This window comes from Anolis carolinensis, chromosome 2 (genome assembly GCF_035594765.1).
Source record: "Anolis carolinensis isolate JA03-04 chromosome 2, rAnoCar3.1.pri, whole genome shotgun sequence".
NCBI classification, from domain to species: domain Eukaryota; kingdom Metazoa; phylum Chordata; class Lepidosauria; order Squamata; family Dactyloidae; genus Anolis; species Anolis carolinensis.
This window is the reverse complement of record NC_085842.1, coordinates 131,911,443-131,925,380: the sequence shown is the minus strand read 5'-3', so window position 1 is coordinate 131,925,380 and position 13,938 is coordinate 131,911,443. Positions and strand designations below refer to the sequence as shown.

Sequence of the window (13,938 nt, the reverse complement as noted above, 5' to 3'; positions counted from 1 at the left end):
TCCCAAGTGCGGGTAAGCTCTAGCTTTTTGGGGCTGGGGGGAATATATACGTTGACCAGGAGTATCTGTGTAGGCCCATATTCTATGTGACAAGCCATAGCTATATGGCTGCAATTGTCAACTGATTTGATTTTTGCCCCAAGGGATGTGGACAGCAGAATGGCCAGGCCTGCTTTCGGTCGCCCTCTATCTTTTTCCATTTTAGCCGGGGAGTCAATTATAGTGTATCCGTTGAAATCTATAGGCCCTTTACTCCATGTCTCCTGAAGCGAGATCACATCAAACTTCCTCAAAAATTTGCTTACCCCTTCCTCTTTACTTCTGGTCTGCCATCCTGCTATGTTCCAAGATAGACAGTTCAGGTTAGATGATTTTGTTTGCAATGTTTTCACTTTTGGGACTGTTGGAGGTTGCGGAATGATGGACTGGGTGGGACGTGTTTCATTTTTTAGTATATTCCTGACTAGTCAGTGATCACCCTTAGAATGGCTCACTGGTTCTGTTTGTCGCCCTCCTCTAGCCCTTCCATACGTCATGTCCGTCTCTGCTAGATCCCCTATGCAATGTCCTGGCTCAGGTTGAATTTTATCCCCCTTGGTCATCCTGCTGAGAAGCTCTACCCGTAGCAAAGTCAGTCTGTCTATTATTTCCCTTTGACTTAATTGTGGCAAGCATTGGAATGTTTCCAGCAGGTCACTTTCCTCATCTATGTATAGCTCACTAAAGGGTGTTTCAGTTATGAGCCAATTGGGCACTGATTCCAGCTGCTTTGCTAGAGGGAACTGTTTTAGAGGTTTAGGGGTATCTGTTAGATCTATGAGATTGGCTTCATTGCAATGGATTTGGTTAGACCTGGAGAGTTGTTTAGGTTCCTGTTTGAATAGTGGGAAGGGAGGGGAGCTGTTAATAAAGTACCGAGAGATGGACATCCCGAGCTCCATAAGTTTTTCCTTAAGGCAATACAGTTTGTTAGTTACTTGCTTGTTTGTACATGTTATAACTGCCCGGGCATGTGAGTAGTTGTAAAAGAGGTATTCTATCTGGGTTATTTCAGCTAGACTAATGACATTGCACCCCACAACTTCTAAAACCCTTAGAAGGTGGCCTTTCCGTTCTGCTGGTGAGAGGAGGCCCAGGGGCTTAGGGTAGTTAGAGATCACCAACTTGTTTGGCACAAGTATCATCTCCCAATCCCCCACATCTGGAACATCAAAGTTCTTTACCCATTTCTTTTCATTGTTGTCCTTGTTTTCCTTTCCTTTAGCAAAGACTGTTTCCCAGGGATCCTGTGTGACTTGTGGGTCTGCTAGTATTGCTGGGTCACACAGGAGGGGTGTCGCTTGATTGACTTCCAGGACATCAAGAACTGTTCTTTGCTTGATCTGATTTATTGATGTCTCGTTTTTAGATTCCGGTTTACAATTTATTTTGTCTATCTTATCTTTAGGGGGCTTCGCAGTAGTACCTCGATCTTTCTTCTTATCTGTGTGTTTATACTTGAGGATCTTTTGAGAGTTTAAATTTGATTGTTTTACTGTGGATGTGGCCACTTTCTTCCTTTCTTGATCTTTTTGAAGACTTCTGCATTTGTACTTTATCCTTTTGTGAGCCTTGCTGTGTTTGGGGGAACTTATTGTGTTGTTGTTTTTGTTCCTTGCCTTTTTTCCAAGATGCCCTTTTATGCTGGGGTCGTTGACCTCCGTGTCTTGATTTAAAGTTGGGAAGGTTTTCTCCTTGCTTGCTTCCTGTTTGACCATAAATTGTGTTATTGTAATCAGGAGGGCATTGGTTTCTGCAAGGTAAATCTTTATAGCCTGAATATCAGCGTTCAAACTGGTTAATTGATTGACCAGATCCTCTGCAATGAGTGGTTTTTTGAAGGCCTCTGATGTTAGATTTGTCTCTAGATCGCCCTCTGTTATATTCATAGGGACCTCCACCACGTCTTCATTGGGGGATGTTAAAACATGCCTCCTGTGCCCTCTCCTACTATCCAGATTATCCAAATTGTCAGTAGCGAAGGCAAACGCCTCAGCAATACTTATGCCTGAGTTCTCATAAGGATTAAAAATTACCCGACAGTGATCTAGGGTCCAGTCGAGAGGCGAAGCTGAGGGGGTGTTCTGTTCCTGCTCCAGCTCCTGTATTTTGACTATGGGAGAGAAGTAAGTTTTTATCTCTGTTTGTTTTGTTTTCTTTCTTTTCCCAAACGGGGGAGATGAGATTAGCGGAGACAGGGACTTGTCACTGTTTCTGTAGGTCTGTCTTGTTCTGATTACCATGGTTCTTTTAAAATGAAGTCACAGAGTCTTTAAGCAACCAAGAGTTTTAGGTACTAGTTAATAACTGTTAGTTGGTATTTGATAGAGATTGCTGCAATGACTTTGATAAAGCATGCCAATATATCTTGATATGTTTTAATACTTGGCCTTTATCTGCAGTCCTTATATCATCTACTGTTTTGTTCCTTGCAGTTTGTACCTATTTAGCAGAGATTAGTGCTTTGAAAGAGCTCTGAAGTAAAACAGCTCAAAGAGTGTTCCTTGAGTCAGCAGCCTTGAGTAGTAGAGGGCTCTCTGCTTCCTAGTATGTACTCCAGGGTAGCAGCCAGCAAACAAAAGGAGACCAGGAAAAAAAAGTAAAAAGTAAAAAAAAATATTTTAAAAAAACCTTTGGAAAACTGGAACACTGCAAGCCATCCAGCCAGCCGGGAAGAAAGCAGTTTGAGGCAAGCAGAGATTCAGCAATGTGATCCTCTTCTTACCTTCCCTCCTTCAAGGGAGGCTTAGGCTTAGGTGTTTTCCAAACAGTTGCCGATAAAATCTTTAAAACTGCATTAGCTTCATATGAACAGTCTTTAGTAAAAGCAAGGAGTTCAAGGGCAACAGTCTTCAATTAAAATTGAGAGTTTAACATAATATAAAAGCAATAAGATAACAGCTTCAGAACTTGCCCTTGAGCACGGCTGACGCTGCTCCTCCCGTTGCTCCACCGGAAGTCCCCCTGACCACTTATGGCAACTCATGAATTGCATAGAGTTTCTGTACACAAGGAATATTCAGCAGTGGGAGGTTAAAAATCGCAATCATGTTTGGTGCTAGTGGTCCGTCTTCTGTCTGGCCCTGTTTTGAAAAAAGATCAGGGCCGGCCCCACTATTGAGGCCCCTGACGCCGCCGCCTCGGGCGCAGGCCCGGGGGGGCGCCGTCAGGCTGGGCGGGAGGCGGGGCACTGCCCTGACGGTGCCCCGCCTCCCGCCCAGTGCGCCCTGGCCCGTCTGGCCTTTCCTAGCTGGCCAGACTGCAGCGGAGGTCCCTGCAGGCCGCAATCGCGGCCTGCAGGGACCTCCGCTGCAGTCTGGCCTGCTACAAAAGGCCAGACGGGCAAGCGGGAGTAGCGTGGGAGGCGGGGCCAGCTCTGACGCCGCTCCCCCCCCCCCGCCCAGCGTGCCTTGGCCCTGCCTCCCACGCAGCGTGGGAGGCGGGGCCAAGGCACGCTGGGCGGGGGGGGAGCGGCCTCAGAGCTGGCCCCGCCTCCCACGCTACCTTCCGTTGCGTGGGAGGCAGGGCCAAGGCACGCTGGGCGGGGGGGGGGAGCGGCGTCAGAGCTGGCCCCGCCTCCCACGCTACCCCCGCTCGCCCGTCTGGCCTTTTGTAGCAGGCCAGACTGCAGCGGAGGTTTCTCCAGGCCGCGATTGCGGCCTGGAGGAACCTCCGCTGAAGTCTGGCCTGCTACAAAAGGCCAGACGGGCGAGCGGGGGTAGCGTGGGAGGCGGGGCCAGCTCTGGCCCCGCCCCCCCCGCCCAGCGTGCCCTGGCCCCGCCTCCCACGTTGCGTGGGAGGCAGGGCCAAGGCACGCTGGGCGGGGGGGGGGAGCGGCGTCAGAGCTGGCCCCGCCTCCCACGCTACCCCCGCTCGCCCGTCTGGCCATTTCTAGCAGGCCAGACTTCAGCGGAGGTTTCTCCAGGCCGCGATTGCGGCCTGGAGGAACCTCCGCTGAAGTCTGGCCTGCTACAAAAGGCCAGACGGGTGAGCGGGGGTAGCGTGGGAGGCGGGGCCAACTCTGGCCCCGCCCCCCCGCCCAGCGTGCCCTGGCCCCGCCTCCCACGCTGCGTGGGAGGCGGGGCCAGGGCACGCTGGGGGGGGCGGGGCCAACTCTGGCCCCGCCCCCTCCCTATTTGCCCTGGCCCCGCCTCCCACGCAGCGTGGGAGGCGGGGCCAGGGCACGCTGGGCGGGGCCATGGCTCCGGTGGCGGGGGCGCTTTTCAGCACCCCCGCTTCACATCAAAAAATATCTCCGGCCGGCCCTGAAAAAGATTCACTTATATCTTATGTTTCTCAATAAAGAGACTCAAGGCAGCTAACATGCTTTTACAAAGTACAGATTAAAACTATAAAAGAAGTCAATAAAAGTATAAATACATAATTAGAAAACCAATAAGCAATTTATACAGTTAAAAATAACATTAAACTATTGAAACGTATTTAAATGTTATATACAAACATGAAAAACAGCACCACACTCCCTAACCAGTTTCTACAAATATGATGGCACAAAAATGTTTTGAGCTGTCAATAGAAGAATAGCAAGGAGAGGGCCATCCTGACCTCTCTAGAGAGGTAGTTTCAAAACCACCAAGTCCATCTCCTGTGTGGGACAAAGAAGAATGTCTCTTCAGATGATCATAGAGCTCTGATGGGCTCATAAAGGGAGATACAATCCTTCAAACTCAAGCCTAGGCCCTATACATGCTGGAGTGCTATCTTTGTTGTTTTTAGGATTGTCATGGAAGAGTAGACATTGTGGCAACAGAGCCATGGCATTTTCAGACATAGGAACAGAAGAGAGGCATTATAGATTTAGTCTGGCAAGGGAAAGGCTAGTCAAAATCACAGCAGATTTTTCTTGCTGAAGTTGAACATCTGCCGTTCAAGCCCTTTTAATCCTTTGTTGATATTCAGTGCTTGAAATTGCCTGGTTGTTTTAAGAATCGAGGTCTCTGGCCACTCATTAGTATGTCATGTCTCTTTTTTCAGACCTGAGTATTTACTGCAGAAATATAAGCTGGAGAAGGTTTCAGAAACAAAAACCAAAAAGCATTTCCTGAGGCATTGAGTTAGTCATCCAGAAGGCAACATGATACAAACAAAATCCAAAATCACCGAAACACAGAATGAGAAACATTCTTATCCTAACAGCAGGAAAAGAAAATGGCCTTAACATATACATAGCAAAGAGAAAACAGTATATTCAGCTTTGTCAAATTGCCAGTTTTGGGGGGAATCCAGCTAAAAAGCATAAGGGATTGAGGATTGATGAATCACAACTGAATAGAGATTTCAATAAGAGAGTGCTGCCACTGACAAAGACGACACTCCTATGCTTGCTGCCTGCTAACTCAGGTGGCCAAGGCATAGAGGACTTCAGGTGATGGGGAGCATGTAGAATGCAACCCCTGGGAGAAACTACTTGGAATAAAATGAAAGGAAATTATTTAATCAGGTCCTCAGGCTTGGATAGTGTGGTTAGACATGAGCAGTATGGAAAAGGTACAAGGAAATACATAGACTCGTGTCCAACGCAAAGGTCAGCCTCACAGATAAGTGGAAAATCTATTCAGGGACTGCAAGGACTCTGAGCATTTTGTAATTTTAGGGATCTTTGAAATGTCCTTTCCACTCTTCTGCTTCATGTGAAGTGGCTTTCAATTTTTAAGGCAATATACAAAACATATCAAAATAGTAACAGTTCCACAATTAAGGCGAACGTGCTGCAATTGTTAGCAAAGCTGTTCTGTTCCTTGATTTCAATTATAAAGTTAAGCAGTTGGGCAACTCTGTCATTGGAATTAATAAACCTCCTTATATGCATTCATTAACTCTTCAGTCTATACTCTTTATTATGTTTCAAACCACATCACTAAATCAGAGCAAAGCTGATTAACCAGAGTTTCCAATGAAAACCTGAGGTGAACTCTTGCCCAGAAATTATGTGTGTACTCAGGCAAACACACACATTACACAGCACTATCTAAAGGAAGAAAAGCTGTTCTGCACTTTTATTATGATAAATTCCAGAGGAATATCTGTTTTAGTTTGTTGCAGCTTCAAAAGAGTGATCTAGTAGCACCTTTTAAAATTAAACTGTAATCTTTCCAAAACTTACATTGGAATACATTTATTAGCCTTTAAGATGCTAGACGTTTGCATTGGTTTTATATTATTGAAGTAAACCCAATTCTTGGTCCTGGCGAAAGTAGGTGACTTTCATAAGAATTAACGAGAATCCTTCAATCAGTGCATCTTTTCTTGCTAAACTAATAACTGGATTTAGTCATTACTCATTACATTAATCAAGCAAATGAGTCTACCCTGCTTTTTCCCCTCATACAGTATAAATTGGTTGGTTCCTAATGGTTCTTTGGTGGCTGTTGTTGGACACGTTGGCTGTGGAAAGTCTTCCTTGGTGTCAGCTCTTCTTGGCGAAATGGAGAAGCTCCATGGTGAAGTGGCTGTGAAGGTTGGTTCGAAGTAGCATGAAACAAAATGAATTGAAAAATGTCATCACATTTGAGCATTTAATCATTTATATGATTCAACACATTGTGTGTTTTGGTACTTCCTTATAGGGATCAGTTGCTTATGTACCCCAGCTTGCCTGGATCCAGAATGCTACCTTGAAAGACAATATCTTATTTGGCCAACCTCATAATGAACAGAAGTATCAAATGGTCTTAGAGGCATGTGCCTTGAAACAGGACCTTGAGATGCTGCCTGGGGGGGATCAGACTGAGATAGGTGAGAAGGTAAGCCTTTCAGCAGCAAACGGTGGTGGTGGTGGTGGCAGTGGCTGTGTAATGCATGATAAGGAAATAAAAGTAAGGAGGAAAAAAGGCCAAAACTGGGCACAAAAGATAGATGCCAGGGCGTTTTTTTTGTTGTTGTTTTTTTTTTTTTGAAACCATGCTGTTAGGAGTGAAAGAGCCCCAATTGATGACAGTAAGATACTGTTTCCAAGCATTGGGAAGTGTCTGGGCATAAACCTACCTGGAATGTAAAGCTTCCAACTTTGATCACCCATAACTCAGGGTGTGGCTGCTGCTTGTGTTTTATTCCATCACATTGTACATTTTAACAGCCACTATTCTTAGCACCGCCCTTTCCGTGTATCCTATTGCTGAACCCTAATACTAGGCGGGAAAATGCAATAAGGCTGTTAAAAGCACAAGCTGTCCAGTTACCAAAGAAGGCTGTTAGATGAAACAAAGGAAAAACAGATTTAGAAAAGTAGTGTGGAAAAGGTTGATAATTAGGGGAGGAGGAATCAAGAGGGAAAGAAACCTTTGAGTAGAAGATTGAAGATTAGATAAATCAAAGCAAATGAAAGAGCTGATTCAAAGACACGTAGAAGAAGAAAAGTCAGTTGTAGAAATAGTATTTATGAAAATAAAGTAAAGGAGAATAGTTGTGGGAGATCCATGTAAGAGAAGTATACCATGTTAAAAGTGATGGAATTGCTGAGATGAGATTTAAATAAGGGAGAAAAGGGGACATGAATTAAGTATGTGATGGATAGATATATAGTAGAAAGAGAAATGGTATGTGAGGGGGCCCATCCAGGCTGGTTCCATATCCTGGGCCCCCTTGCACTTTTACTGGAGGCGTCCAAACAACCTCATTGAAATCTGATGGAACATACCAATGACACGCAAGAAAATGAGGGGGGAGAGCAATTCCACCCCACCCATCTTCTTGCGTGTCATTGGCATGCTTCAACAGAGGCCTAATGGCTCCTAGTAAATTTCCTTTTTTTATTTTAAGACTTGGGGGGGGGGGGTTGGATGCCCAGATGTGCTGCAACAAATTGAAAATCAAAGACAAAACGAAATCAAGAGAGGTTTTTTTCTGAACAGCAGAAAAATTCAGGGAAGGGCCAACCAAAACTCTTGTAGAAGGAAGTCCCACAACTTGGGATCAGCCACTAAGGAGACCCTGTCTTGTGTCCTCACCAAACATATCTGTGATGATAGTGGGATAAAGAGAAAGCCCTCCCACAAAGATCTTAAAACTCATGCCAGTTTATACTGGGACACACCAGGCTTTTGGATAGTCTGGACTGAAGGGTCTTAATGGTTATGATCAGCATTTTATTTTATTTTTTGTCCAAAAACAGACTGGTAACCAGTGAGACTTTTTCAACAAAGGAGTTATATGTTACCTATAACCAGCCCCAGTCATCAGCCTGGCTGCAGAATTTTGGACCCACTGAAGTTTCTCAACAATGTGATGTAAAAGGACATGGAAAGAGCTAACACCACTGCTGTGGGGTGCCCTCCTTTTGGCATCAATGTAGGCTTCCTTCTGATGCAAAGCCAGAATATGGCCTTTTTAACATAGCCTTTTGGGACCAAGTCTACATTTACATTATATTACACAGTTTTAAAATAATAGTTTAAGCTACTTTAACACAGTGACTTATTCATCATGCTTTTACACTGTTAATTCTTTTTTAAAATCTGTAATTATTTAAACTTTTTATATTATTTCATTTGTTTTGAGGTCCTGTGAAAAAAATGGTAGAGTGGTTGTGATGTCTCATTTTCCTACCATATAGGGCATCAACCTCTCGGGTGGCCAGCGGCAACGGGTGAGCCTTGCCCGTGCTGTCTTCAGCGATACTGATGTTTATCTGCTAGATGATCCTCTTTCAGCTGTGGATTCCCATGTGGCCAAACACATCTTTGACAAAGTTATTGGACCAGAAGGAGCACTTCGAGGAAAAGTGAGTTCACAGAAATGCAAACCTGTAGCCAGTGTGCTGCACAACTGAGACTATGATGGCACATGTACATTTGTAACTGTTTCGGCCCACACACCTTTTTCTCTTTGAAAATAATATTCTCTTTTCTAGCTCTCAAGGTCCTAAAATTATGTGGGAAAGTGTTTCCTATCTTAATTGGTGTTTATTGTGAATTTTCTACTAGTCAGAGGACATATTTTTTTACTTTTCATTAGAATTCAGTACAAAGACTTCCACAGCTCCTTTTTCATCATCCCAACTGTCACTACCTGATTTTGGAGTGGAAGAAAAGAGGTGGGCACAACTTTGTCAGAAGCAGATGAAAGGCCCTTTCCCCAACTGAACTGCCACTGCCCTGGCTTCAAAGGGAGGGAGGCAGTATCTCCCACACAGCCATCTCCTTTACCTTTTGTGTCATGTCTTAGATGGATTTTAAGCCTGAGAACAGGAACTAGGTTATTTTGATGGTCTTTTACTTATAAAGTTCAATGTGCAGTGATGGCACTATATAAATTGGATGATGATGATAATCATGATTGTATTTCTTACTCACCTCTCCACGTGGTTTGAGGCAGGTTACAGAATAATTAAAACACATAAGCATTGTAAAAAAACCTACAATGCACATACTAAAAGTATTTCTATAAAATACACGTTAAAATACACAGAACAGAGATTAAACAAAGCACACACATTTAAAATTCATGCTTAAAGTCTGGCTGGGAATCATTATGATGATGATTCTTGAAAAATACTAAAAAAAAAGCCATCAGTAGATCTGACTCTATCTCTCAGCCACAATCCCCTTGCCATCACCCAGTGCTCAATCTGTGTGGGCTGGGAGCAGAGAGAGTAACACTTTATGAAATGTGAATGTCATGTCTCTAGCCTTCTCCAATTTTAAGCAAATTATGCCTTCTTCCAATAACATTATCAAGCCAAGTAGTTAAGGGTCCTGCCATAAAAGCTAAGAGGACTAAGTGTCCCTATTTCTGTAGTTAATTCACTGGTGTAGATAAACATCCTGGGTGGACAATCAACTAAGAACTGGGAGACCAGACCTCCCTCCTCAGGTACATAACTACAAGTAGAGATGATGCAACTGAACACTCCCTTGCTTTCACTTTCAGACACGCATTTTGGTTACCCATGGCATCAACTTTTTACCTCAAGTGGACCACATTGTGGTTGTTGTCGATGGTATGATCTCTGAAATGGGTTCTTATCAAGAGCTTCTGCAACAAAACAGGTCTTTTGCAGAGTTCCTCCGCAATTATGCACCTGATGAAGATATAGAAGAAGATGAGCCAACAAGTGAGTAGACTTGTTATTCATATTTCATCCCCTAGTTTCTTCAGTCTACTAATTTGTCATGCCAGGTTAAATGGTCAAGAACAGTTTGGAACTGTATTTGGTTTTTTAATGAACAACAATTTATATATAGACAGAGAGGAAATGAAAACTAAATCCTGAAGAATATTTCTGCTCTTTTTAAAGTTTCAAAATTAATTGGAAATTGGATGATCTGGAAGTTGCTTACAATGTGGACTTGTCCATTTTGCTACAGATATTTTCTGCAATTAAGATCCAAAGAAACTTTTTTTTAATTTTTCCATGTATCAAAACCCTCCACTTTTCCTTTTCTTTCTCTTTTCCTTACATTTTACCAGCTATAATTACTTCCTGTTCTGGATCAGACTAAGTGCCACTATATTATCAGTTACTCCCATTGCTTTTTCAAAAATGATAGCATGTACACCAGCCAGAGTTCAAAGTGTCAACCTTGCTCCTTGTGAGCATTTGGGGCAACACAAATGGGACCCTAATAATGCCCATCCATTGAAGCAGATTTGACAAGAAGCTGGCCAGACCTTCTTGTCAAACGGAACAGGGCTCAGATACAGCCTTTCATTATTCCTAAAGAGTTATGATTCTTTTTTATTCTCTCTCTTTGTGCCTTATGACGTTCCTTGCTCAACATGAGCTTTTCTGAAATGATGCCCAAATAAGATAAAGATTTTCTGTTCCTTTATAGTAGTGGAGGATGAGGAGGTCCTGCTTGCTGAGGACACACTCAGCAACCACATAGATCTGGCAGACAGTGAACCAGTGACAAATGAAGCCCGCAAACAGTTCCTAAGGTAAACTCAAAAGCTGGCACTAGCTATGGAAATTCTATCCATTTGTTTGTCCTGTAGTTCCTCTTATGGTTCTTTGTGTTCTCTCTTTTTTTAAAAAAAATGCAGACAACTCAGTGTAATATCTTCCGATGGAGAATGTCCTAGCAAAATGTCAACAAAAAGAAGAGTGTGTGAAAAAAAGCCACCTGAACCTCCCCTGCCCAAAAAAGGTCCTCCTGAGAAGCTCATCCAGGCAGAAACCGCTGAAACAGGCACGGTATGCAAGACTTAGAAAACAATTTATTTCAAGTTGATTTCTGATCAATTACAGAGCATCTAGAATAGAAGCAGATGATCAATTGACTCAAACAGGAGCACAGCTATTTGACAATTTAGAAAGGGATTTTCAAATGTTGCTCTTTTGTAAGAAGGGGGAAAAGTAATTGTTCCCAGATTACACAAAATACAAAGTGAGATGAAAGAAGAAAAGACTTGGTGTGTAAAATTACTATGCCTTTTAACATTACAGTGTTCTCTTCCTTTAAGGTCCACTGGCAAGTTGGTTCATGTCAGTTCCCCTCATTTCATAGCACAAAGAAACAGACCAGGAGAACTGCAAAAGAACAAGGAATTAGGCCATATAGACATATGAAAGACCCTAAACAAAAATGTGAGAAACATACAGACCCCCAGACATTGTTGACTGCAGCCCCCATCTGTCTAAGCCTATATGATTTTGTGATTTTTCTCTTTAAAAAAATTGGGATGCAATAAAACTGTGGTTCCCAAGCTTTGGTTCTACATGTGCTTTGGATTTTAGCTCCCAGAAGGTCCAGCTAACTTGGCCAGCAACCAGGAATTCTGGGAGCTGAAGTTCAAAATATCTGTAGGAAATTCTGCACTTGAATGTCTTGTATCTAAACTGAGTAAATATGACTACTCTCTAGCTATAAGATATTTCTTTTTTTGTAGGTATTCTGTATGGGTTTGATAGTGCCTCAATTTAGAACATCTTTTTATTCTAACTGTATTTTCTTGCATTTTAAAAAATCTGCATATGTCTCTGTAAGATTTAATAGTGACATTTTAAGTTTTCTAGCCTACTGGACAAGCTCTGCCTCTGTTAAGTTACTAATATTTCTGTAAGACCCTGGCTTCAGTTTTGTGATCTAAAGAAATCCCCTTTGATATCAAATTACAGGTCAAATTTACAGTTTTCTGGCAATACATGAAGGCAGTTGGCCCCATAGTTTCTTTATTTATATGTTTCTTCTACTGCTGTCAAAATGCTGCTGCAGTTGGGGCTAACGTTTGGCTTAGTGACTGGACAAATGAGCCTGTGGTAAATGGTACTCAACATAATGTGCCAATGCGAGTTGGAGTCTATGGCGCCCTAGGTCTTTTGCAAGGTAAGTGTTCTTTGCAATGGTTTATCCTCTTCATGCCTATCCTGGTCCCTTTTGCAGTTTGTGCTCCTCAACAGCAGGATTACAAATTCAGTTTTATCTTTTTTAAAAGAAAGTTGAAGTAGTATTGATACCCTGTTTCCCCCAAAATAAGACAGGGTCTTATATTAATTTGTGTTAGGGCTTGTTTTCAGGGGGAGTCTTATTTTTCCAAATTGACTTTTTAAATGAACTATAGCTAGGGCTTATTTATGAAATAGGGGTTGTATTTCAAGCATCCTCAGAAATGCTGAAAAATCATGATGGGTCTTATTTTCAGGGTAGGTCTTATTTTGAAGAAAACAGGGTAGTGGTCTGTGTGAGACAGGGTGTCTCAGGGGCTTTCTTGGTGAGCTGTCTGTGAAACCATTATAATAAAATAACAGAGAAAAATACTATGAAGCTTTCACCATTCCTTACTATTGTGGTGCTAAACCCCATTACAGCATTATGATTCCACTTTAACTGCCATAACTATCCAGTGGAATCCTTGCTTGTAGTTTGGTTGGGACCTAGAGTTCTCTGGCTGAGAACTGTAAACTTCAGGAATCTATAGTGGAGAACCATGGTAATATGGTGCTATACCAGTGGTCTCAACCTTTCCAATGCCATGACCCCTAAATATAGTTCCTCATGTTGTAGTGACCCCCAACCATAACATTATTTTTGTTGCTACTTTATAACTATAATTTTGCTACTATTATGAATCGTAATGTAAATACTGTATCTGATATGCAGGATGTATTTTCATTGTTACAAATTGAACATAAATAATGCATAGTGATTAATCACAAAAAATATGTTTGGTGGAGTATGGACAACAGATGATAGGACTTGCAGTACCTTCAACCGATTCAGCACTGACTTCCACAGATCACACAGACGCCTAAAAATTACAGACCTGGACCAAACTTGGCATACAGAACTCCCATGACCAACAGAAAATACTGGAAAGGTTTGGGGAATATAGACCGAGACATTTGGGAGTTGCAGTTGCACCTGCAATCAAAGAGCATTTTGAACTGTACCAACAATGGAATTGAACCAAACTACGCATATTTAGCTTGCTGCTTGTTTGTGCTGCTTCTGGTGCTCCATGGGCCCCATGGCCTGCGAGGATGGTGTGCGGGGGCCAGCAGCAGACCCTTTGCACCCCACTCCACATGTCGCTGCATTTGAGGCCAGAGTTGTGACACTGCCTCCGGTCTCCTTTTTAGACCCAGCTGGGGTCCTCTTTCTCGTGGCGATGTCTCTGCCGCTCTGGCCTCGGAGGTGGCAACAGTGCCATGGGAAAGAGCGCCCCGACTGGACCTAAAAAGGAGGCTGGAGGACCCCAGCTGAGGTGGGAAGGAGACGGCCTCCTTCCTGGTGTCAGCCGGAGTGCCTTCGGCCTTCTGTTTAGGCCCAATTGCCGCCTCCAGGCTCCGGGATCCTTTCTCCCACTCCAGAGGCCGGAAGCAGCGGCTGGGCCTAAAAAAAGGAAGCCGAAGGCACCCTAACCGAGATGGGAAGAAGGCAACTTCCTTCCCAGCATTGGGCGGGGTGTCTCCAACCTCCTATTTAAGCCCAGCCACTA

At 43.3% G+C, this 13,938-nt stretch overlaps 1 protein-coding gene across 2 annotated transcripts in view; it reads left to right on the top strand.

The window, feature by feature from the left end:
• The window catches only part of abcc3 (ATP binding cassette subfamily C member 3), a 100,581-nt gene that overhangs the window by 66,147 nt on the left and 20,496 nt on the right, over positions 1-13,938 (top strand). Inside the window, exons 16-22 of one of the 2 annotated variants that reach the window (XM_008104523.3) lie at positions 6,391-6,517; positions 6,627-6,803; positions 8,612-8,779; positions 9,928-10,111; positions 10,836-10,938; positions 11,044-11,194; positions 12,119-12,326. In XM_008104523.3, coding sequence (XP_008102730.1) covers positions 6,391-6,517; positions 6,627-6,803; positions 8,612-8,779; positions 9,928-10,111; positions 10,836-10,938; positions 11,044-11,194; positions 12,119-12,326 — 1,118 coding nt within the window. Of the gene's footprint in view, positions 1-6,390; positions 6,518-6,626; positions 6,804-8,611; positions 8,780-9,927; positions 10,112-10,832; positions 10,939-11,043; positions 11,195-12,118; positions 12,327-13,938 lie in introns of both variants that reach the window. The other variant, XM_003217307.4, reaches the window with a different exon arrangement.